The sequence below is a fragment of the Notamacropus eugenii genome, chromosome 3, assembly GCF_028372415.1.
Source record: "Notamacropus eugenii isolate mMacEug1 chromosome 3, mMacEug1.pri_v2, whole genome shotgun sequence".
NCBI lineage: Eukaryota > Metazoa > Chordata > Mammalia > Diprotodontia > Macropodidae > Notamacropus > Notamacropus eugenii.
This window is the reverse complement of record NC_092874.1, coordinates 277,555,924-277,582,907: the sequence shown is the minus strand read 5'-3', so window position 1 is coordinate 277,582,907 and position 26,984 is coordinate 277,555,924. Positions and strand designations below refer to the sequence as shown.

The window sequence follows — 26,984 nt, the reverse complement described above, 5'->3', positions numbered from 1 at the left end:
GGGATTGCTTTTGCCACTTTTGCCTTCAAGTCCCTAAGCCCTAGCATGGTTCCTTGTACCATACAGTAGGTGCTTAATGACTGTTTGTTAGATCAAATTGAAGTTGAGCCCTCCAGTGCTGGAGGAATGTGTTCCATGGAATTGTGAGTTCCTTGTCAGGCTGATTGCACATCAATCCTTCATCTGTGGTTTTGATTCCCCTAGGAGGGGAGGCTGGCTTAGATGTGACGTTAAAGCCCTTTCCAAGTGAGGACCATTATGTAGAAGATGAATTAAGCTTGTTCTTCTTGTCTGTAGCATGACAGATTTCAGGTTTGTATAGTAACTCCTATGTGGGTTCTGGAGTTACAAAGTGCTTTCCTCACAAAAATGCCGGGAAGCAGATAGTCTGAGTAGTATTATCCCCATTCTACAGATGAGGAAAAGAAAAAAGAAAAATGTCCCACTATTAGAGCTATCCAGGGAGGTGTGATAAATATACCATCTCAGGAGATCTGCAGTTTGGGTGATCATTTTTGTCAGAAAAATCACAGAGGAAACTCTCCCTTGAGATGTGATTTGGATTAGGTTGATCTCTCAGGTGCCAGCCTATTGTGAGCCCTTGTGGCTTCAAGTTCTGGTGATTGGGGAAAATTGTACCCTTGATAGAGATGATAGTTTAGAGAGAGCTCTTGTTTGGTCATGGCTGCCATTCTTTACAGCTGTCCTTTGAAACCTTTTTCTCTCTCATCAAAGATAACCCAATGCTAATACCAGCTGACTTAGCTTCCTCTTCAACTGAGAAGTTTTGGGTCAGTCAGTCAGTGTTTCTTATGTGCTTCGTGTATACCAGACATCCCTCAACTAGCACAGACTTAGTTCTCACTGACATCAGTGGGAGGCAGGGAGGAAGACTCTGCCAGTAGGGGTTTTTGTGTCTGTCTTGATTTTTGTGTGAGTTTTGCGTAGTTTGCATAAACATTTGACATCAGAAGTGTTTCCGTTTGTTCATCTGTTTGTCCATCTTGTAATAGTGTGTATCAGTCTAGACAAATCCCTGTTGCAGTTAGGGGAATTCTTTTTCTTTCATAGGCCCATCATTATTTTTCTTTTCTTTTTTTTTTAACTAGTATTTTATTTTTTCCAATTTCGTGTAAAGATGGTTTTCAAAACTTATTTTTTATAAGCTTTGAGTTTCAGATGTTTTCTCCTTCCCTTCCTCCCAACCCCTTCTCCCCAAGATGGCAAGCAGTCCGATAGAGGTCATACATGTGCAATCCTGGAAACCTTTCCCCATTAGTCATGTTGCGGAAGAAGAAACGGAGTAAAAGGGAAAAGCCACAAAAAACAACATTTTAAACAAGTGAGAATGTATTCTTTGATCTGCATCCAGACTCCGTAATTCTTTCTCTAGATATGGATGGCATTTTCCATAATAAGTCTTTTGGAGTTGTCTAAGATCATTGTGTTGCTGAGAAGAGCTAAGTCTATCATTGTTGATCATTATACAATGTTGCTGTTACTGTGTACATCGTTGTCAGCATCAGTTCATGCACATTCTTCTGAAATTTGCCTGCTCATCATTTCTTATAGCACAACAGCATTTTATCATAGTCATATATCATAACTTGTTCAACTGTTCCCCAGTTGATGGGCATCCCCTCAATTTCCAGTTCTTTGCTACCACAAAAAGAGTTGATATAAATATTTTTATCCTTGTATGTTTTTTTCCCTTTTTATGATAATTTTTGTTGCAGATAGGGCAAGGGCAACATCTCTTACAAACTTACATGACACCAATTAGAGACAAGATTTGTGGCTGCTAAATTTCCAAGTTGCAACATACTTTCTTACAAATACTAAAATAACTTTGTAAAATTTTAGCTAATTAGATACTAAAACTTTGGAAAAGTTCCTTTAAGGGAAAAATAGGATCCCAGAACAGCATATCCATAGGAATCCCCTTAGAAAAATTAAATACATCTTGGGATCTGGAAAAACTCTCAATTCAACTGGGAATGACAAGGAAGTACACTATTAAATTATGTGCTAATGATGCTTGCCCACCTTTTTCTCATATCTTGCCTTCTCTATCTTTTACCTTTCCTCCTCCTCCTGTCGAAGAATTTGAACATGAAGGACTCACTGCTGGTGTCCTTTCCTCCCCAAACCTGCTGAGTACAGTGACACCCATCAGTCAGCACCACTCTTTTAGTCCCTATGTTCTCTAGATAAACTCTGAGCTTTAAAGAGGATCCTGGTTGAGGACCAGGGAAGGTGCGGGGGGGGTGGGGTGGAATGTGGAACTTCTTTCTTAGGTTCATTGGGTTGTCTGTATTTTTAATATGAACTGAATGCTTCCAGCAAGTATATGTTTGCCTTACTGCATTTGTTTTATGTAAAATACATTAATTTTTTTCTGTGGCTTTCTCAGCCCAAAGAAAAGAGTGTTCTCTAAGTAACTCACCACTGTAAAAGATTGAGTTTTAAAGAGTGGGACCTTTGTAGAATACTTTTTTTAACCACAGATAAAGGGAAAGTATATAAATAAGGAAGAAAAATACATGAATTTTTAAATCTTTATGAATTTAGACTTCTACTATTTAATTTTTATTAATATTTATAACATGAAAGGATACAGACTGATTTGACAAGCTATAACAGGGAAAAACTCCCTTAGCTCTGTTTGATTCCTGGACCTTAATGTCAAATAGAAAGTAAGTTCTGCTTACCATCCACTTGCTAGGGTCTCTCAGTAAAGCACTCTTCTCCTCATGCTGAAATCTCCTATTATTTTACCATTGTTTCATGCTTCCCTGATGGCTCTTTGTCTTTGGAGATGCCTGAGGACTCCTTTTCCCTTGTCCATAGTGCTTCTGGGCTTGGCATCTCCTGCCGCTATCCCCCCCTCCCTGGGATTTCCATCAGTAGAGAACACCTATTAGGCCTTTAACTCACATGCCTTCCAAACTGTCATATTTGATGGTTACTCTTTAGCCTATATTTCTCTAATTGGCACCATACAGATCCAACTGTTTTTGATAATTTGGGATAATTTTCTCCTCAGGGAAGAATTAAGACTCATTGTCCTTAAAAATTAGTTAGCCAATTGGGGTAAATTTTTGTTGTTAGCACTAAGACATCTGAGTTACTCTGGGTTTATAGTAAAAACACAAAGGTGACTGTAGGTAATACCAATTCCATATCTTAACCCAACTAAATAAAAATAAAAGATTTTTTTTGAGCTTGTCACCCCTTAAGAATCGTGTCTTCGTGAGAATGAGTTTTTGAAATATCTCATGCTTTCAAGCTGATAGAATGATTATATCCTCCTAAGGGGGAAATTAGATTTAGATGGAAGATGTAAAGTGATGATGTAATGTAAAAATTTTCAAAATTGAATGGAAGATTTATTTTTATTGTTGGTTTTTTAAGTGGAGCAGAGTTCTCTGAGTGTGCCTCCAATGTGGATTTGTTCAGCAGTTTTCAGTTTTATTTAGCAAATTGCTACTATTTATGCAGCCCAATAACTACCTTCCATTTTTTACTGAAAGGCCTATAAATAAACCATTGAACTGACCAGGATGCAATGGCAATAAGTTGAATTTTTCAATTTCAGTCATTTTATATTTCTCTCACATTTGGGGGGGAAAAGATAGATTGGAACTAATCAAATTACTTATGACTATGATCTCCTAAGACAGAGACTACTATACTAGTATTTTGTGGAAAATGTTCAAAATAACAGCATCCAAAAGTTGTATCTCAGGGTTTTTAGAAATCGTATGGTGCTAGATATAGAAGGTACATTAGAATTCATTTAGTCTCATAAGCCTACCACACAAGCTCATACCCTGTAAGTGGCAGAGTTGGGATTTGAAATGTGATTTTCACCTCAAATCAGTCAACAAGTATTTCTGAAGTGTTTACTCTATGCTAGGTACTGTGCTGGGTCTTGGGATTTACAGGTACAATGAATGAAATAATTCTTATTTCCAAGGAGCAGACATTTTGATGGAGGAGGTAACAAGGACTTGGTTACATACAGAATAATTACATAAAGCAAATAATTTGAAAGTAGTCCAATACAAGGCAGTTTGGGAGGGAGGGAGGACTCTAGCAGTTGAGGAGATCAGAAAGAACATTGTGTAGAAGGTGTTGCTTGAGCTGCTTCTCAAGGGAAGAGAAGATTCTGTGATGTGCATTCCATGTACTTGGTCCAGCCAGTGCAAAGGCAAGGCATCTAGAGATGGAGTGTCCTGTGGAGGGAATGGAGAGAAGGCCAGCTTGGTTGGATTTCAGAATTGGCCATTGAGTATGGAAAGATAGTTTTGACGGCAAAATTGCGAAGAGTTTTCAAAGCTAAATCGGAGTTGTTTGATTCTCACGTAGGGGAGTGACATGATCAGATCTGCACTCAGGGGAAAACCCTTTGGCAGCATTGGGAAGAAGGGACTGAAGGAGGGAGAGACTTGAGGCCAGGAGGCCCAATAGGAGATTATCGCAGTGATCTAGGCTAGCCATGTTGGCCCCTGAACTCAAGTGGTAGCATTCCTCCCCCTCTCCCCAAACCAGTGCAATTGCTAAAGTGACATTGGTTTGCTATGATGGGTTTTTACCAGTTTCAGGTTCCTAATAGGATTCATGAAACTCTGTAGCACTAGTACCTCTTCATTTTAGCATGAAAATTTTGTATTTTGTAAACAATGACTCTTAAACCTTTAGAACCATATGGTTTTTTTTTAAATAGAATTGACTTTTTGTTGTATGTAATTTATAGTTATGAATATGATCATTCTATTTGCATTAATTAAGATATCTATACTATTTATCTTTTCATCAGATTTGCATGGCTTCCCATTTCTCTGTTTCAAAAAACTACTTCTACTATTAAGTTATGATTAATTTGAATTAATTAAAATTATTTTTTTCTATTTGATAATTCTTAAGATTTAGGATGCTTGGTAATATTTCAGTTTTTTCTATTTATCTTTTGCCTTTACAAAAACTTAATTGTGTTATCCTTTTCACTTATCTGCATGTATCTGCATTTATCTGCATGTAATGAATTCTACCCTTTGCAGTTAATAATTACTGTTTGCATCAGATTCTGTTATCAACTTCTTTCCAGAATTGCCATTTAAAGTGTGTGGTTAAGTAGAAAAGTTAGCAATAATTTCTGTCATCAGATATTACTGCCCTGATGATTATCTTTTCTTGACAAAAAAAAAAATACCTGAAACAGATAATCATAAGAATCCTATAGGGAAAGGAAGGTAAATGCTACCTAGCAAGACTCAGCATGACACTTTACATTTATTTGGTCCATTACGGATTCCACATTATGCCAAAGGTTACTTACTTAACTTGACTAAGGTTATAAAGCTAATAATAAGCCCAGGACTCAGTTGGAGCCAAGGCCTCTGACTCTTCAGTACAAGGATCCTTCTTCAGTTCATTGAATATTTGTCAAGCACCTACTGTGTTCAAACTCAATCCCTGACCTAATTGGAGCTCATGGACTGTTAATATGCAAATTAATAATATACAAATTAATAATACAAAAAATTACTATACAATATAATACCTAATGCATAATGATAGCTAGTATTTATTATAATAGTATGGACGTGCCAGGATTGTTGTGAGGATCAGATTAGATACTATTTGAGAAGCACTTGGCCCAGTACCTGGCCACAGACATTATGTGCATATGGGCCACTTCACGATTGTGGGAAGTGAGGCAGTCAGAGGTTAAATGAAGAGTCACAAGTGAAATAAACTTGATTCTGAAGGGTACATTAAAGAGGATTGGGGAGAAAAAAGACCTAGAATCTGAGGGGAAGCCTTAGATGGCCCCCTAGGCCAGCAGGGAATGGCAGAACCAGTTATGGTATATTAATGGAATAGAATATTATAGTGCTGCAAGAAATGATGAGAGAGAATGTCGGGGAATCCTAGCATGAACTGCTACAGAGGAAGATGAACAGAGCAAGGAGAACCTTTATACGGAACATCAGCGTTGTAAGGAAACTTGGAAAGACTTAAGAACTCTGATCAGCGCAATGGTCAACCATGTCTCCAGAGGACCTATGGGCAAAGCATGTTACCAGCCTGCTGATGAGAGCTGATGGACACAGGGGGCAGAGACATACATTTTTGGACATTACTACTGTGTGGATTCATTTTGCTTGATTATCCTTATATATTAGAAGGGTTTTCAACCCCCTTTTAAAAAAATCAGTTTTTAATTGGGGTGGGGGGATGGGAAGGAGAATTAACAGTTGTGATGCCAAAAAAAAGCCATCAAAGCATTTTTAAAATGCATAGAAGGAAGTTCAGATGAAAGTAAAGGCAAGTTTTGAAAGTAAAAGAGAATTTATTATATAGTATAAAAGACCAAGCAGCATGACCTGGAACTTTGCATTTTCATATAGAATTTTCTTTTTGTGTTTTGTTGCGTGTAGAGAAATTTTCTTTTTTTGTATTTAGTTTCAGAATTTAAAAGGTTGTTTTTTTTTTTCCAAAAGGTTTTGTAGAAGGTGGTACTTGAGTTGCATCTTGAAGAAAGAGGATTTTATAAGAAGGGAGTTTATATTTCATCCTCTTACCCTAGAGATAATAGAGAGCCCCTGGACTTTATTGAATTGAATGTGACATGGCCAAATCTGGGCTTTAGGAAAAGTATTTTGACAACTATGTGGAATAATTTAGAGTAGGGAGAGTCTTTAGACGGGGGGACCAATTAATGGCCATTCTTAGTGAGAAGATATAGCCCCCTGGACTAAAATGGTGGCTGTGTGTCAAGAAATATTATTGAAATAGAAACAGCAAGACATGGAAACTGATTGGCTATTTGGGGCAAGGGCGAGTGAGAAGTTGTACACCCAAGATGGTGAATGTGGGAGAGAGAAAGAATGGTGATGACTTTTGATAGAGATAGATACAGTAAAGCGAGGGAGAAGAGTGGGTTTTGGAGAGGTACGTGTTGATTTGTTCTTTTTTTATTAGAATGTTTGCCATTCTCCAGGAAAAGTCCAGGAGAGTGTTATTTCTCCTGTTGTTCATGATCATTCAGATATCACTGATAGTGGCTCAGCAATTGTACTGACCTGTACTTTCAGGACTAATGAGGTTCATCTGGGACACATCTTGAATTCGTCAAGGTGGCCTCATACTGTCTCCTTACTTAACTTGGGTATCTTTTGAGTTGGGCTTTATTGGATTGTTTAGAATTCAACAGGTGGTAGGATGGTACCATGGGGAAGAGCATGAGGACACAGCAATTTGAAAGTACAGGGCATGGCAACTCATCCTGTTTGGCTGCACTATGGAGCAAGTAGAAGGTGTGGTATAAAATAAAATAGAAAAGATAGGGAGGCACCAGCTTTTAGGGGACCTTGAATTCCAGGCACAGAATTTGAGTTTGAATGTTATTCTGTAAGCAGTAAGGAATATGGTTTTTTAAAATATTATTATTATTATTTCAGAGGAATGACATGATTAGATCTGTACATAAAGAAAACAAGTCTATCAGAGGGGTGAAGAATGATTGGGCTTGGAGTGGAGGTAGGAATAGGGAAATAAGAAAGAGCTATTAAGACACTTGTGTAATAGTTGAGGATGGTAGTGATGAAGGCAGGCTTTTGTATAAGGTGAAGGTGGTGAGGGCAGAGAGGAGAAAGCTGTGAGAAAGATTGTAAACTCAGACCTTGGTGTCCAGCAGGGGTGAAGGAGTGAGGGATCAAATCACCTTCAGCTCTGGAGGCCTGGGTAAATGACACTGGCTCCCATTAGGAAATCAGAGTCAGAAAGAGAAACACATCTGAAGGAAGGGATGAGGATCACAAGTGGTGATGGAATGTCTAAGACCAGAGTTCTTAATCTTTCTGGTGTCATGGACTTTTTTGTCATCCTGGTGAATCTGATAGACCCCTTCTCCAAATAATGTATTGAAATGAATAAAATAAATCCATAAGATCATAAAGGAGATCAACTATGTTGAAATACTTGGCAAAATATAAAAATTAGCAAGTAGACGGACCCCCAGGTTAAGAACCCCTGATCTAGGAGGATGTCTGTGGTAGAACTATATGTCATACTTGTTAAGTAAAAAAGGATGACTTCTATTTTATGTTGATGGCCTACTCCATTTCCCCCATTACCTTGTATTTATTTTTTATTTTCTCTTATCTATATGTGAAATCTAAGTCCCTGAAGACAAGGACTACTTCATTTTTGTCTTATTATCTTGAGCACCTAGCATAGTGCCTGACACATAGGCATTTAATAAATTGATTGATTTTATTCACAAAATATTAGCGATTCCTATTCACAAGTTGTCAATGAAGAAACTTATTTGTGCAAACTAAATATATTAAATAAGATTTAATTTTTCTCTTAGATGAGTACCATAAAGAAGCATCTAGTTCTTATACTTTATTTTAAACTTGTAGAAATCCATCTTTGTGTATATAGGATAATCCTTAAGTTGAACTGTGAATACCTTATCTGACCTCATCTGAACTTTTTTCTCCACATATGCTCTTGTATATGCCTCCCCTCTGAAGTGTGTAAAGTTCATGGGGTTTCAGCCAAGTCTGATTGCCTCACAGACATTTCTTAAAAGGCTTTTCCTTTTTTGGCAGGACGTTCTGGCAACTTAAGATCATGGCAACTATAGAAGAACTTGCTCATCAGATTATTGAGCAGCAGATGGGAGAGGTATGTTTATTTTATATTGAAGATGAACATATCAGTGCATATTTATGTTACTGCTGGAAAATATTATCAGTTTAGCTTAATTTAGTTAAAAGGAAAGAAAAGAAGTGTGGTCTTTGGAATGGTTTGAGATCAACTAATCCCACCGCAAGGACAGGAAAAACAGTGAAAGGAAGATTTAATCTAGACCATGCCATCTGTCTTCCCCTTGTGATTTTCAGCCAAATCTATACATGTTAATTAAATTTTTTTACAAGATTTGTGGAACACCACGTCTGCGTTAGGGTGATTTTTAGTGTGGCAGCTCGTTACATGATGAGTAGAGCATTGGACCTTGAGTCAGGAAGACCTTAGTTCAGATCTGGCCTCAAATACTTACTGATGGTGTGACCCTGGGCTGGTCACTTAACCGCTATCTGCCTCAGTTTCCTCAACTGTAAAAGTAGGATAATAATAGCTCCTACTTCTCAGGGTTGTTTTGAGGATCAAATGAGGTAATATATATAAAGCACTTAGCACAGTGCCAGGCACACAGGAGATCCCTAACAGATTTTTCTGCCTTTCAACTTGAATTCTTTGGGTGGAGAGGACTGCACCTAGAATTTCAGGGCAGAATCCTGTGTGTGTTGTCATAGGTGCTGTTGCTCCTCTGATTGCTTCTTGCTGGGGATATAGAGGGTGGGTTTGGGTATATCTAGAACTGATTGAAGTACAAACAAAAAGCATCAGTAAAACTTGCTTTTGTAAAAAAAAAAAAGTCACGGATATCTTTTGTCTTTATATAAACAAAGAAAAGTGACAAAGGAAAACAAGTAAAAATACTTGAAACAGGAACCATATGTGACAATATATACTGTCTTCATTATCTGGTAGGAACGTCTACCATGTTTCTACGCTGAAAGAGGAAGTAGGTTTCATTATTTCTTTTCTGGGACCAAAAAGTATTTTCTTGCCCTTTAAAAAAAACAAGTGCCCTCTTTAACATATGAATGAATGAATAAAGCATTTAATAGGTGCTTCTGATGTGCCAAGTGCTGTGCTAAGCCCTGCGTACACAAATAGAAAAACTAGCTGGTTCTTACTCTTCAGGAGCTCATATCTAATGGGAGATAACTCACGGAAGATTTTACCTACAAGGCATATGGAAATTCCCCATGGTTCCTAGAGTACAGTGGCAAAGCAGATGGTGATGCCTCTTTTTTACTGCCATTTCCACTGATAGAATTCTCTCACTTTTTGATATTAAACTCTCTGACTGTTCTGAGAACTTCAGGAGGAAGAACTTTCCTCTCTGGGGCTCCAGTGACTTTGGCAGGAGCAGCTTCCTGGCTTCATCTGCACAGAGACTGCTTCCCAGGACGTTACCTGAAGGCAAGGGCCTGGAAGCTTGGCTGTTCCTAGGACTCTTAGGCTCCAGGTCTTGGACTATCTTCACTGAGATCTGAGGGTTGATAGAGGAGGGGATTGATTTGCTAGGCATGTGTTGCCTTCTAACTCCCCCTTAGGGGGCCTGACTAGTTCAGTGTTGTCACAACTCGTTGTCTGGATGGAGAGATTAATCCAAGAGTACCTGAAAACTATGACAAGAATTCACTCAGAAACTTACCACTTTTCTGAACCTTAAAGTTAAAAATCGTACTCTTCCCCCCAACCTCCAGAAATTAAAGAACAAAAATTGTATACGATTCACATTTTTCCCCAAAGCATGTTTCCATTAAAGACATTTTAACAGGGAGGTAGTCAGGATTGTGTAATGATAGGAAGCTGTGAGCTCCCCTCCACAAACTCCTCTGAACAGATCTAGAAAATATACCAGATTTGATTCTGATGGGAAAATCCCAGAAAAGCCACAGTGAGTCCTTTGTCCAGCCCAGCTTGGCCCAGGGAGGTCTCTAGATATTGGAGATAGGGTTGGGGCAGGAGCATGCAGTGCAGGGTGCTTAGCTCCCAGGGAGAGGCTCCACACCAGAGTAAGAGGGTGTCTCAGACCCTACCAGGTTTCCATCAGATCTAAAGCAGGTACCATGACAGAGACAGATGCCTGTGAGTAGCTTTGTTGCCCACCACCCAGTTCTGGGCCACAGATCCTGAGCAGTCTGAGAAGGGGGCTTATTCAGGAGAGTGGCATTCATAGGCAAGGAGGCCCTGGGACTGTATTCAGAAAAGAAGAAATTCAGAAACCAGCAGCAGCATTATGGCTCAGACCCCAGGTGCAGAGCAAGGGTTCATTTCTTGCATCTAGCCTAGCCTTCAGAGAAGTGACCAAGTCAGGAATCCTAGACCAAATGGGGACCTCCAGTTCTGCTGCTCTGAACGAACAGTTTTCAGATGGCTATTCGGTTGGAGTCCTGTATCATCTGCTCTTGAACGGACTCAAACCCAGGTCAAGATTTAGAGAGTTCAGATCAGAGCATTTGGCAATCAGACTTTGCCCTCGATCAGGTAGATTACTTTGGGAGCTCTGAAGCTTATAGGTCTCTAGCCTGTTCTTGAGATCTTAGAATAATAAACATTTATTACACCAAGAAAGTAGCAACAAGACCAGCCCACATTCCCTCCAGAATTGTGGCAAAGTCCAATCCCTATCATCAAATCCAAAGTCAGGAAGTAGGGTAGAAGAATGGGAAAATGGAAAAGGAACCCCACCATGATGAGCTAGTTTGGTGGCAGAGATGCTCAAAGCAGACAGAAATGCAAAAGAAGAGAATGACTCCAAAATGCCTACAAGCAAACCTCAGAGAAAAACAGAGCCTTGGAGCATTTGTCAATGAAATGAGAACACGAGTAAAAAGCTGGAAGAGAAATGAGAGGCAGGGAAGAAAGAATTGGAGAAGGAATCAATTGTGTGGCACAAAAAAGGCAAAACTGCCCAAGCAATAAATACCCTGAAAATTACAGTGGACCAAATAATGACTTCATGAGGCAACAATAAATATTTAAAACAAAGTCAAAGGGCTGATAAAAAAAAGAGGAAAATGTAAGGTACCTTATAACAAAAACAACTGATCTGGAGAACAGATTGATGAGAAAAAAATTTTGAATCATTGGACTATTGGAACACCATATCCAAAGAAAGGGCCTAGGCACCCTGTTTCAAGAAATCATAAAGGACTACTATCTAGATCTCTTACTTAGAACCAGAGGGCAAAGTGGAAACTGAAAGAATCTATTGGTCACCTCCTGAAAGAAACCCCAAATGAAAACTCCCAGGAATTTTAAGACCAAAATGCAGAGCTTCCAGACCAAAGGAAAAAATGCTGCAAGCAGCTAGAAAGAAAGAATTAAAGTAAGAAGAAAGCACAGTCAGGATCACACATAATTTAGCAGACATCACTGTAAAAGATAAGAGAATTTTGAATATAATATTCCATAAATCAGAAGATCAGAGCTTATAGCCAAGAGTAACTTACCCAGAAAAACTCTCTCAAATGCTTTGGGGGAGAAAGTGGACCTTTAATGAAAGAAGTCTTCCAAGCTTTCCTGCTAAAAAGACCAGAGCTGCAGAGAAACAGAGGAGCGAAGAGAAAATAAAAAGATAAACATGAATGAACAATGACAAAGGACTAAACCGGAATAAACTGCTTGACGTCCAGATGTGGAGAGTTGATACATGTATTCCCTCTGAACCTATCATCATCAGGGTTTACAGAGAAAGTCCAATTAGACCAGGCCTAGGGATGGTTCTGTCTTGAGGATCTTAAGGAAAGAATGAAAATCAGTGACAAGAGGAATACACTGTTTGGGATATGGTGGAGTGGAGTGGGAAAGAAGGATAGAGGAAATTATTTATCATAATCTAAGTGCAGAAGTAGTACAAACAAGGAAGAAAGGCTGATGGGAGAGTTACTGACACTTAAACCTCACTCTTATCTGAACTGGTCAAAGGAAGAGTACACACACACACACACACACACACACACACACACACAGAGTACAAAAACATTTCACGCAAAAGGGAAATAAGAGGGAAAGGGAAATTGGAAGATAGATTAAGGGAGGAATTAGTCTTAAGCAAAACAAACTTGAAGGATGTACAGAATACTTACTGTACATTTGAGATGGCAAAGAATGGGAACTTATGGGGGTGCTTATAGATTGGGGAAGGAATGAACAAGTTATAGCATATATATGTGATAAAATATTGTTGTGCTGTACTCTTATCAATGTCATGTCCAGCCATGGTTCCAGAGGAATATTGATGAAATATGCTTCTCATTTCCTGACACAGAGGTGAAAGACTCAGGATAAAGAATGAGATAAATACTTTTTGGATGTGGCCAATGTGAGAATTTGTTTTGATTGATTATACATATTTTCTGACTGCCAAATAAGTAAATAGTGGGCTGTTAAACAAAAGGAAGGATGTGTCTGTGGAAGGTAAGGGAGGAGAATTTCCAGGACTGAGGTAGTTAGATGCCCCAGAGAGTGAAGAAGATAAGTAGTGAGACATCACTGAGTTTCACGTCTGGCTAGCATGACTGCATGTGTGGAGGCAAGATGTTCATTTCCCATGTACCTAATTTGGAAAAAACTTGAAATTCATACCAGACTAAATAGTGATCAAGAAATCCAATCCCTTACTACAGTAAATTACTTCTGTTCTAGAAGATGACAGACAGTAGAAAAGAGCACTGTCATAGGGCCTGCTCCAGGGCATGTCAACAAGAAGGTAGCCTCCTAGCTTCATTTATGTAACCTACAATCCATCTTGCTTGGAGAGATATAGTAAGAGTGGAGGTCCTTCTTTCTTTCTCTTTAGAAGTTAAAGCAGTGCTTAAATTAGGACAGCTTAGGCCTCTCAGAATTCTAGGGTCCCAATGCTCTGTCCTGAGATGCCAGAGAGGTACCTAAAAACCAAGTACTCTGAACCTCAAAGAAATTACTCAGTTGAACTAGAATGAGATCATTGATTACCCTAGCAATTTCATTAGAATGTGGGAAGCTAGAACATCCTGGGGATTAAGGCATTGGGTTAAGGGTTTACAGAATTGGATGTGTATTAGTATCCCAGGAATTGGTTCAAGACTATAATCAAATGATTGCCAATCAGTAGCAAGAGCAGAGTTGAGATTGGAGAGTATGACTGCAATGAGCTCTAAAAAGCTCTCCACAGAACTTTGTAGCCATGATTGAAATCAAGAAAGTCATCTCCCAAAGTACATGCATAGCTTTAGAGGACTTGTCAGAGAATAGCTTGGAATAGTCATCCCATTTCTTCTGAACTTTGTTAATGTACTGCATTCTGTTAAGGATATTTTCTACCAATGAAAAAACTTCCAACCTGAGATATGGGATTTACCAGAAGCTGAGGGTTGGAGACTATACTGTAGGAAGATTATCTCAACAGGCAGTAACAGATTCTCTCAACAAGTGGTTGTTGGAGCTGGTACCTCACAATCAGTTATTGTTAATGTTTGAGTATCTGTCAATATTGTGGACTTAGCAAAATGAGGTACTTTTGAAATTTTATCCTTTTTTTTTTTTTTGGCAAGGCAGTTGGGGTTAAGTGACTTGCTCTGCATGCCCAGGGTCATACAACTAGTAAGTGTCAGGTGTCTGAGACCAGATTTGAACCCAGGCCCTTCTTGACTCCAGAGCCAGTGTCCTACTCACTGTGCTACCTAGCTGCCCCCGAAATTTCATCTTAATGAAGCTTCTTCTTCTTAAAAATTAGTTATTTGGGGGGTAGAGCCAAGATAGCAGATCAAGTCATTCAGCTGAACTCTCTCAGCATTTCCCTCCAAACAACTTTAAAATAATGTCTCAAATAATATTTTGGAGCCAACAAAAAGTTGTGGTAGGATATTTTTCTGGCCTAAGAAAACTTAAGAGGTAGGCACGAGAAATATGTAATGCCTGGGTAGAGGTCTGATAGAGGTCTCTCTGGAACCCACATATGGTGGCAGCAATAGCAGCTTCAGCAAAGTTTTGGGAGCTTTCAGCTCAGGGACTGTGAGGAAATTAGAGAGCTACTCACAAACAGATTACTGAGGACCCTTTGCTGGTACTAGGTACAGCTGGTGCTGATTTGCAACTCTATTGTCCATACATAGTTCTGGGTTGCATTTCCATGGTGGAGAGCAGCACTGGTGATTGACCACAAGGTTGCAGGGGCACTGGTCACATTACTAGAGCAGAGAAGAGCCCTAGTGTGTGCAGCTGCAGGAGAAATAGGGGCCCTTCCTGGGTAAAGAACAGAACACAGACCAGGAGAGAAGTGACCAAATCTCTTCCAGGATCACACCACTTTGAAAGCACCAAAAACTTGCAGTCACTAACTCTTAAAACAGCAGCATGAAAATGAATGAAGCTTAGGACAATGCCTCCTTCCCCACTCCTAGGTGAGCAGAGCCCAATTTTTAACATAAAGTTCAAAGTCAAGAAGTAGGCCGGAAAAATGAGCAAACTGCCAAAAAAGAACTTGACTAAAAATCTGCTACAGTGGAAGGGAAGAAGATCAAGACATAAACTCAGAAGAATATAAGAATGTGAAACAGCTTCAAACAAAGCCCCAAGGAAAAATGTTAATTGGATCCAAGCCCAGCCAAGAATTCCTGATAAAAAAAAGAGATGAGCAGTTAGGAAAAATTGGTGAAAGAAAATGAGAGAGATGCAAGAAAATTAGGAAAAGAAAATTAACATCTTGGTAAAAGAGGCACAGAAAGTCTGATGAAAATAACACCTTAAAAAACAGAATTGACCTAATGGTAAAAGAGGCACAAAAATTCACTGAAGAAAAGAATTTCTTAAAAAGTAGAATTGGCCAGGTGGAAAAACAGGTGCAAAAGCCCACTGAAGAAAATAATTTCTTAAAAATTAGAATTGGACAATTTGAAGTGAATGACTCTATGAAACATCAAGGAAAAAAGTTAAACGATAGAAAAGATAGAAGACAATATGAAAGACCTCTTCAGGAAAACAAGTGACCTGGAAAATAGATTGAGGAGAGATCATTTAAGAATATTGAACTTTCTGAAAGCCAAGATTTTAAATTAAGAGCCTAGACATCATGTTTCTCCCATAAAAGAGGTATACAAGGAAGAACTTTTACAATGGAGAGAAAAATGGGGCTGGGGGTCAGGTAATGTTTGAACCTCACTCATTAGAATTGGTTCCAAAAAATACACACACACACACACACACACACACACACACACACACACAGTTGTTTATAGAAATATAACTTACCCAGTAGGGAAATAGGATGGAAAGGGGATAAGAGAAAGGGAGTGGAATGATAAAGGGGAGGAGATAAAATAATAGGATGGAGGGAAATACACAGTAATCATAACTGAATGTGAATGAGATGAGCTTACCTATAAAATGGAAACAAATGGCAGAATGTATTACAAACCAGAATCTAACAATATGTTGTTTATAAGAGAGACATTTGAAACAGAAAGACACACACACAGTTAAAATGAAGGACTGAAGCAGAATCTAATATTCTCCAGCTGAAGGGAAAAAGGCTGGGGTAACAATCATGATCAAATGCAAAAGTAAAAATAGACCCCATTAAAAGATAATCAGAGAAACTATGTTTTACTGAAAGGTATTGTAGACAGAGAAGTAATATCAAAAAATTTTATAATAAGTTTCTCTGATAAAGACTTCACTTCTCAAATATATTCTGAGTATAGAACTTATGAAAATAAGAGCCATTCCCCAATTGACATATGGTCAAAGGATATGAATGGGCAGTTTTCAGAAGAAATCAAAGCTATCTATAGTCATATGAAAAACTACTCTAAATCACTGTTTATTACAGAAATACAAATTAAAAAACTCAGAGGTACCACCTCACACCTATCAAAAATGACAAAAGCTTGAGGGGATGAGGGAAAAATAGGTACACTAATGACCTGTTGGTGGAGTTGTGAACTAGCCCATTCTGGAAAACAATTGGGAAATAGATCCAGAGGGCTTTAAAACTATGCATACCTTTACTGAGCAGTGAGACTTCTAGGTCTATATCCCAAAGAGATCATAAAAATGGGGAAAGACATATATGTTCAAAACTATAGCAGCTCTTTGTGGTGGCAAAGAGTTGGAAATTGAGGGAATGTTCATTAGCTGGAGAATGGCTAAACAAATTGTGGCAGAGGATTGTGATAGAGTACTGTTGTGCTGTGGGAAATGATGAGGGAGATAGTTTCAGAAAAGCTGTGCAAGACCATGTAAACTGATTCACAGTGAAGTAAAAGAAGAACTGGGAGATCATTATGCATGGTAACAGCAATGCTGTAATGACAATCAACTGTGAAAGACTTGGCTACTCTGGTCAGTGATCCAAAATAGTTCCGAAGGGCCCTTGATGAAAAAATGCTATCTACTCCAGAGAGAGAACTGATAAACTGTGAGTGCAAATTGAAGTACAATTTTCTCATTTTATTTTTCTTGCTTTTCTTTGAAAATATGACTAATATTGAAATTTGTTTTGCATGGTTTCACATGCATAATTGACATCATATTGCTTGCCTTCTCAAGGTAAGGGGTGGGAGGGAGGGAAAGAATTTGGAATTCAAAATTTAAAAAGAAAAGCATATCAAAATAAGTAATAAAATTAAAGAATATATTAGTTATTTTGAATGAGAAATTGTACCTATTTAGACTCATGTATGTGCTGATGATAATTCTTTAACTTCTGTTTTCCCAAAGATGATAGGCAGTATAAAATAGAAACCAAGGTTAAAGAAATAGAAAAACTGATAAAAATAATCCTATAATCAGACTTTTTAAAGAATATCTATTACTTGGAATACTGTTGTGTTATAAAAAATGATGAGCAGGTGGGTTTCAGAAAAACCTGGAAAGACTTTCATGAACTGATGCTGAGTGAAGTGAGCAGAATCAGGAGAACATTGTACACAGTAACAGCAACATTGTGCGATGATCAACTATGAGCGACTTAGCTCTTCTCAGCAACACAGCAATCCAAGACATTTCCAAAAGACTCATGATGAAAAATGCTATCTGCATCTGGAGAAAGAACTATGGAGTCTGAATGTTAATCGAAGCATTTTAATTTCACTTCTTTTTGTTTTTTATGGCTTTTCCCTTTTGATCTGTTTCTTCTTTTACCACATGACAAATGTGGAAATATGTTTCCATAATCTCACATGTGTAACCTATATCAGATTGCTTGACATCTTGGAGATGGGGGATGGGAGGGAAGGAGGAAGGGAGAATAAATTTGAAACTTAAAATCTTATGAAAAATGAATGTTGAAAACTATCTTTACATGTAATTGAAAAAATAAAATACTAATTAAAAAAGAACTATAAAACTATTCATACTCTGATTCAGTAATTCCACTTTAGGGGACATGGCAAGGAAAAATGCAAATTTGTAGAGATTTGTACATGTAGGGATTGAGAGGGTAGAGAATGTTTGAGACAGTGTCACTATGTGTACCCTAGTAAAAGGGTAGCAGTTAAGGAGATGCTGAGCCAGATTCTGACATGAATTCATTGAGGAAGGAAGGAGAATGTCCTGGAGTTGGAAGACAGTAGCTTGCTATTCGAATCTTAAAGGGGTGATTAAATATGGATTAATTGGCAATAGTAGAGTAAGAGACTGGAAGTGGCAGTGGGGCACAAGGAGTCTTCCAGTTCCCGCACCACAGTCAGAAAATTGAGCATGAGTGAAAGTGTGAGTAGTGCTACAAAGGGCAGCAGGGTCATGTGGAGGAAGCAATCAAGAAAGAAAAATCCTTCCAGCCTGCAGTCCAGGCAACTTCTTGGGTCATCTGCAGCTCTGCAGGGCTTATCTTGCCCCTGCTTGGATACCCTCTACCCTTCGCACACCTTTCTAGCCACACAGAGCTGCCTGATGCCCTGGGACAGCTTGATTCTTGTGGAATATGATCACCTACCTGAACTCATTCCTCAGTGATTTACATTCTTCTGCCCTTCCACTCTTCAGTGATTTTTGAACCTCTAGTTATCATTGTTCACATGCCATTCTCCATCCCTACTAATCATTCCCTTATTATCCTTTTCAACTCAGTCCTCTCAGCCTCCCACTCTGAAGGTATTCAACTTGTCCATTGTACTCTCTGGAATGCCTTTTCCAACCAGCTAGATTTCATCTTAGCATAATTTCAAATGATTTTCCACAATAGCTCAATCAATGCACAGTTGATTCCACCAGGTATTCCTTTTCCCACAGACGTACCAACAAGAATCATCCTTATTTTCTGTCAGATTTGCCAGTTTGTTGGGTGCACAGTAAACCTTGGAGTTATTTTGGTTTGTATTTCTTTTAGTATTAGTGGTTTGAAGCATTCTTTCATATGGTTGTTAATAGTTTGCAATTATTATTCTGAGAAATGTTTGTTCGTGTCCTTTGAGCACTTATCCATGACTTCTGGTTCTAACACATTTATGTTCCCTGTATATCTTGCGCATCTTTCACTCTCCTAAATTCTAGCATTATCCTTGATTCTCATTTTCCCTCACCCCACATATCCAGTCAGTTTCTAAATATCAAGAATCATAGGAGTAGATTTAGAGCAGGAAGGGACATGAGAGGCTGTTAGGAGAGGTTATACATCTGTTAAGTATTTGAGGCAGAATCTGAACTCAGGCTCTGATGCCAAGCCCCACTGTAACCACTGTGCCATCTAACTGCACTGACCCATTTCCACAACAGCTCTCACACCTGACTTCCTCTTTACCATGCTGCCACCGCATTAGTTAAACCCTCATCACCTTTCACCTGCACTATTACAGAGGCCTCCTTTCCTCAAGTTTCTTCCCACTTTAATCCATCCTTCACATTGCTGCAAAAGTGATTTTTCTGAAGCATTGCTCTGCCCATGTCAGTACTCTTCATGGACTCCTTTTTGCTGCTAAAATAACATGTAAGTTCAATTCTTTGTCACAGCTTTCCCATAAACTATATCTCTAGTGTCATTTTTGTTGTTCAGTCATGTTCAACTCCCATGAGCCATAGCATGCGAGGCCCTTCGATCCTCCACTGTCTCTTGAAGTCCAACTTCATGTTTGTTGTTTCCATGACACTGTCTATCCATTTCATCCTCTGTTATTCCCTTCTCTTTTTGCCATAGTATTTAAGCTTCAACTTTAATATTTGACCTTCCAGTGAAGAGCCTGAATTAATTTCTTTGAGTATTGACTGATTTGATTTCTTTGCTGTCCAAGGGACTCTCAAATGTCTTCGCCAGCACCACTCTTTGAGTTGATTCTGTAGCACTCAGCTTTCCTTATGCAGTCAACTCTCACTGCCATACGTTGCTACTGGAAAAGCCATAGCTTTGAATATACAGACCTTTGTTGGCAAGGTGATGTCTCTGCTTTTTAGTCTGCGTCCAGATTTGCCATAGCTTTCCTTCCAAGAAGCAAGCATCTTTTAATGTCATGACTTCAGTCACTGTCTGCAGTGATCTTTAAGCCCAAGACTACAAAATCTGACACTGCTTCCCTTTCTTCTCCCTCTGTTTGCCAGAGTGATGAGCTCAGTTGCCAAGATATTAGTTTTTTGAATGTTCATCTCCAAGTCTCTTATACATTACCAAGATGCTTTACAGACATCTTGAACTGGATCTCCAGTAAACATTTTCAACTCAATATGTCCAAATCTGAACTCATTATTTCCCCTCCTAAATTCCCTTCCCCTCCTATCTTCCCTCTTATATTGTAGAGGACAACACCATCCTCCCAGTCCCTCAGGCTTATAACCTAGGAGTCATCCTGCACTCCTCACTATTTCTCATCCCCTATATCCAAGGTATTGCCAAGAAATGTTGATTTCACCTCTGCAGCATCTCTTGAATACACGGCCTTCTCTTCTCTGACACTCTTCTGGCTCTGGTGCAGGCTCTGGTCACCTCAGCTCTGGACGACTGCACTGGCCTGGAGGTGGGCCTGCCTGCCTTGTGCCTCTCCCCTCTCCACTCCATCCTTTATTCAGTCACCTCCTGGTCAGATTATGTTCCACCCACCCCTGCAGCCTTGGAAGGCAAACTTGTGTGGCTTCCTATGCTTTTAGGAGGAAGCACAGATCCTCTGTTTGACTGTCAAAGCCCTTCACAACCTGTTTCCCTCCTAGCTTTCCAGACTTCTTTCACCTTATTCTCCTCCATGTACCCTTCAATTCAATGACTCTAGTCTCCTGGCTGATCGCAAGCAAGATGCTCAGTCTCTCACCTCTGGGCATTGTATCTGGCTCTCACACTCTCCCTCTTCTTCTCCAACTACTGACTTCCCTAGCTTCCTTTGAGTTCCAACTGAAATCCCATCTTCTACAGGAAGACAGTCCCACTTAATTCTAGTGTCTTCCCTCTGCAAATTATTTCTAATTTATCCTGTATGTGGTTTGCTTTATACATACTTGTTTGCATATTGTCTTCCTCATTAGATTGTGAATTCCTTAAGAGCAGGGCCTGCCTTTTGCCTCAGTGTGTGTCACATAGTAGGCATTTAGCAAATGTTTATTGATTGATTGACATTATTTTCCTCAGCAATTGATGGTGCTGCTACATTGGCCTTCTTTTTGTTCTCCCACATATTCTATCCCTTCTCTCAGTCCCTTTGTGCTGGCCATTTCCCTGCCTGAAATACATTTCTTCCTCATTTCCTAAGGACCATAGTACCTTTCCCTCTGACTTGCAGCTGGAACTTTCCATCTGGGTTGTCTCCCTGATTTGAATGTAAGCTGCTTGTGAACAGGGACTGTCTTACTCTTCGGTTTGCATCCCCATTGCTTTGCACATAGTAGGTGCTTAATAAATACTTCATTCATATTCATTCATTCATTTCCACTACATAGAGTCCCTCTCTTTATTCACGATGCAAAATATAGGTTGTTTCCCATGATAGAATTTAAACTTGTGTATCTATATCTTATTATAATTTGATCTAATGTTAGGGTCATAAGAGAAAAGACAAAGTTGTAACAGTGCTTGTAGGGACTTCAGATGTCATATAGTCAAACCCTCTTATTTTACAAATGAAAAAACTGAGGTCTAGTGAGGTTAAGCAATTTTCTTAGGGTCTTGCAGATGCTTAGTGGCAGAATCCAAATTTGAATCATGTTTCCTGACTCCTAATCCTGCGCTCTTTTTACCAAATTATGCGATAATACATACTGATGCCAATAAATAAAAGTGATTTGGCCATGTCATAAGTTCTCCTTCAGATCTGGAAGTAGAGTAGGTACACAAAGACATAACATAGCCCAGCCAGAGCCTACAGATGAATAGGACAATTCTTGGCCATTTACAGTGATGAAACAAGCAAGAATTATCTCAAGATAATAGGTCACTGACATCCGTCCTAGACTGAGTATAAAGGTTTATAGGATTACTTCTGTATATTTACTATGTCATATTGAATATGTTCTGGTTTATATGCCAGCCATTAAAAGATTCCTGTTTCCCTGGGGTGTTGGGGGATTAGAATGAAAGAATAATATAGAATACTAACCTAAATGAATGTATTAGATTGTTACAGACCAGCAGACTGGCCAGAAAATTCAGATTGTGACAGCCCTGGGTCAGAACACGCCAAGCAAGCAGTTCATCCTAACCAATCATGATGGTGCCACCCCAAGCAAAGTAATTCTTGCTAGGCAAGATTCTACTCCAGGAAAAGTGTTCCTCACAACACCAGATGCTGCAGGTGTCAACCAGCTGTTTTTTGCAACTCCAGATCTGTCTGCACAGCATATCCAGGTAAAGCAAAGTGGATTCCCTAAAGTCTTTTTTCATCTTCTACACAAAAAAGGACCTAATCAAGTTTTTACTGTAGCGCTGCTAAACACCATTGCTCTTTGCTAGTTTAAACATTGCCAGGGAGTAGAATTTTGATGATCTATGTGAGTGGATTGTCTGCTTTGTCCATTCTTTGTGGTGATGCACTTCTTTCCTTGACTTACAGCAGTAGTCTAGGTGGGTCAAGGCTAGACAAAGCTAGCAAGTGTGGGAGTTCTTTAAGTGGGCAGGACACCTTCTACTGAGTTTTTTAAAGCCAAGTGACTTTGGAGCTAACTCTTTTGTGTTATTCAAACCTTTTTTCATGAATTGGTGCAGATATTTAAAATTTGATCATGTATACATTCTTTTGTTTCTAATTTTGCTTTTAAATTCTAAACTGAAACACCAAAAAAAAAGAATTTCTGTACACACAGCAAAACACAAAAGGAGAATTCTGTTTGAAATTGTGGGTTATGTTTTCTGAATGAGGGTAATATAGGTATTTTTATTGCTCTTAGGATATTTAAATGTTTTTCTACTCATAGTTTATCAACAAGAAAACAATACAAGTTTTTTCTCATTCCTTTAATGTCAAAAGTGAATAAACAATTACTTTATGCAAGGTACTAAGCCCTTCAATGAACTTATTGAATACACTACTCATGTAAAATAATCTGGTATCCAAAAGGACTCTCAGATGACACACATTTTAATTCTACCATCAACATAAGATTTAATTTGCACAACTCTTTTAACTCTTACTAGTCACATGCAGTTTTTCTAACGACCAGATCAGTGTGTGGGACCTTGTTTTGTGGACCTTTTCAATCATTGTTTCAAAATGTTGGTTATCATTACCATTCTTTTGTGATCATTTGCTCAGTCTTTTTGATTCTACCTGTGAAATGTTTTCCATCTGTCCATATCTACTGCCACCACCTTAGTTCAGGGCTCTGTTATTTTATTTAGACTATTTTGATAATTTCCCAACTGGTTTCTCACATCTCTAATTTATCCTTCACACAATTGTCGCTTTTACTTTCTAAATTTTAAAGATGTCATCACATCACTCCTCTTCACTAATTCTCTATTTCCTACAGAAAAAAATTCATATTAATTACCCTGGTATTAAAGATCTGGTGTGATTCCCATTCCAATTTTACTTAACTCTCCTCCCCTTCATGCAGTCTCTGTCTTAATTTGATGTTGTCTTGCCTTTTCTCACACCAGCATTTTCTCGGATAATCACTCAGTCCTGGAACATGCTTTTCCTATCTCCTCCTCTGTGAAGCCTTTCCCAATTCCCTGTCTTTTCTCTTCATCTCCACTTCTTTTCCTCTCCCTCTCAGCCCTTTGCACTCAGCCTTCTGAAGTTCACTCAGCTGACACTTGCTTCACCATAGTTTAGCAGTGAACTCTTACTTGCCCAGTCTCATGGTCTATTCTTCATCGTCATTCTGCTGGACCTCTTTGGAACATTTACTACTGACCTTTCTCTGTTCCTAGATATTCTCTTCTCTATGGGTTTTTATCCTGCTGATTAAGTAATCTCTTTTAGTTTTTCTCCTGACTGGCTGACTGATTCTTCTCAACCTCCTTTGAAATAGTTATCAGAATATTTTGAAAAAGAAGTTATTGGACCCCAGATCAAAAAGCTCTGGTTCTCATTAGCTATAGAAATCCCCTTTCTTTGAATTTGTGCTCTCTATGAGGACTCCTCTACAACAGAAATGAGCACCATTGCTGAGAACATCTTCCTGACTAATGTCTTGCTTGATATTAGTAATCAGAGTCAAAAAACAAGGCTTATCTAATATATTTTAAAGTATCTTTGATGTTTTTGATGTGTGTAGGTCATTCTCACCTACATATCAGTATTTTTCCATCTCTTCAAAATTTTTATGAGAATGATCTCCACATGTGTTAAAGTCAGCAGGCATTGGAAAGGAACAGACAGGTTTTCACAAGCTGATGTTCTAGGGCTAACCACAACTTTCCATGTAGCTTGTTTAGTGACTGTGAGCTCCTCCTGCCCTTTTTGGTCTTTGATGATTTTAAAATAAAAGTATTGGACTAGGCAGAGGGAAAGGTGCTGTTTTCAAAGTTGTCCTCCAGCAAATTGACTCCTTCCTATCCTTGTCAGAGGTACGTAATTTGTCCAACCCATTTGTTACACCTACATTTGTTTGTTTTCTCTAGTGCCATTTTCTTTTCTTCAGGAAGCACATCAAGGATGGTGTGGGTAGAGAGGTCCAGCACAGTGGGACCTCCTTCCTTGAGTGGGAAAAACTTACACATTGAACTGCAGCTTTTTTCCATCTTTTTGTCTCTTGTTGTCCCTATTTGATCCTAAAGTGCCCTTGGATTAGTTGGATTTCTCACCAAACTTGCTTTTCCTTTCGTGGCTCCTCGCTGTTCCATGAAGTCCTACTGTTTTGGTACCTTCCCTGTCCTCATCTGTTAGGTTTACACATGGACTTATATTTTAGGCAGATTTTTTTTCCCCCTGTGGTAGCCAAATTTCCCTCTTTTGCAAAGAGATAAAGTATTTCCTGGCAGAAGTAGTTTAGACTTTTTGGTTTTCTTGTGATGACAGTTGATTTCATAAGTCAGAGTTCTGAATAAAGTTATCACTATTAGTGTTAATGCCTTTTCCTTTATCTTTTCTCCATTTTTTATCATTAGTCACTTACTTCAGTGCATCTATTTGCTGCTGTTTTAATTGCATGATGCATCTTTATAATTTTTTAGTCTTCAAGTTTTGTATTAATTGTGATCTACTTTATATTTGTCTGACTGTGCACAGATAGCTGATTCCAGAATGACTTCCACATTACTGATTAGTCCTTCTTTGTCAAAATATAATTAATTCAGTCTTTTGTGAAATTATTTGGCATTTCCTAGCTATTTTCTCAGAGAAAATATTCATGTTTAGACCTGAGACCTCTGCCATTTGCAAGCCTTAAACCTCTCTCCTTTCTTACTCTCCTGTCTTTTCCGTCCTTGTCCTGACTCCTTGCATTAAAGTCACGGAGGATCAAAATGGAGGCTAGTTTAATTTGTAGGGTCTCATCAAGTTATTTGTAGATTTTTTTCTACAGCTTCATTCTCTGCACAGATACTGGGCTCATCTGCAGTTATTTTCTTGTTGATACGCCCCGCAGTGGCAAGGTGGTTCAAAGGCCCATGAAATGATGCTTCTTGTTGCCTTTGGATGTGTGATAAAATAATAGTGGCAACAGCTGTGCTTGCCTTTCGTCATCCTTCCATTTATCTGCAGCTTCTTTTTGTAACCAGCATTTATGTAGCATCTAGTGTGTGCCATGTAATGTGCTAAGCACTTTACAAATATTATCTCATTTAATCCTCACCACAACTTTGGGAAGCAGGTGCTAGGATTGACCCCATTGTACAGATGAGGAAACTGAGGCTGAGAGGTGAAGTTCCACCATTAGTCAAAGGTCGAATTTGCACTCAGGTCTTCCTGACTCCAGGCCAATGTTTTGTGTATTATGGTGTCCCTTAGCTGCACGTTTAGACACTCACCAGCAGTAAATGGTAGCACATAGTTTAAAAATGGCCAGTTTCTTAGTACTGTCAGCTCCACTTGGCCAATTGAGAGAGAGCATGAGCTGCCTTGTATTTGATTAGACTGGGCTATCACCAGGTCCATGTTCCCAGGGTAGTAGAATATGTCTGACCTTGTTCTCCATCAGGGCATGTTGGGGGAACCCTGGGTCACCTTGGGTGCCCATTCCGCAGTAAGATGTGTGGAAGGAGGTTTTGCTTTTTGTTTTTGTGATTACAAACCTAGAGAACCCCTATGTTTGGTATTTTAGTCAAGTTTTAGTAACGTATGCTTATTTTGGCTGTTTTTACTATATGCCAGTAGTAAACTTGCTAAAATATTTGCAAAGATGCACATCACCAATAGTGTGGTACTGAGGTATAACCCAGTACCCCTTTCCCTGTAGCTGAGCCATTATATCTCATCTTTTTTTTCTTGTTTTTGTTTCTCTAGAGGTTCCAACTGTGCTTTCTTGAAATTACTCTGATGTGCATTTCTCTAATTTTGGGGAAATTCTTCATATTTTCCTGTCATTAAACGATTTTCATTTTCTCCTTAGAAAGGGATCTGTTCACATCCTTTGACTACTGGTCTCTTCAGAATTAGGCATTTGTCTTGTTATTATACACTACTTTATAGATACCAAGGCTTTTTTAAAAATCATTTTCTGATATATTTCTGATACTTTCCCTAAATGTATTTCTTTTCTTTTAATTTTAAATATTGGCATTATGTTCTGTAGTATTTTTTGTATTAACGGCCCAGAAAAGATTTGCATTATCCTTGGAAAGTCACTTCCTAAACAACTGGTGCATGCTTTAGTTTCCCTGAGTATAAAATGGAGATGATATTTGTGTCTCCATCCAGCTTTACTGACCGTTTAGTAGAAAGAATATAGGCTGTAAGCACCAAGACACCTGGAGTCTAGTCCTGATGGCACCTGGAATATCTCTGAGACTATGGGCATTTCACTGTATGAATAGTAAAATCTGTTACTAT

At 38.8% G+C, this 26,984-nt stretch overlaps 1 protein-coding gene across 2 annotated transcripts in view; it reads left to right on the top strand.

Moving 5' to 3' along the window:
* Nucleotides 1-26,984, top strand: part of NR2C1 (nuclear receptor subfamily 2 group C member 1) — a 94,940-nt gene that overhangs the window by 20,245 nt on the left and 47,711 nt on the right. For both annotated transcript variants that reach the window (XM_072655609.1, XM_072655610.1), the window contains exons 2-3: nt 8,628-8,703; nt 22,166-22,396. In XM_072655609.1, coding sequence (XP_072511710.1) covers nt 8,650-8,703; nt 22,166-22,396 — 285 coding nt within the window. In that variant the 5' untranslated portion in view covers nt 8,628-8,649. The remainder of the gene's footprint in view (nt 1-8,627; nt 8,704-22,165; nt 22,397-26,984) is intronic.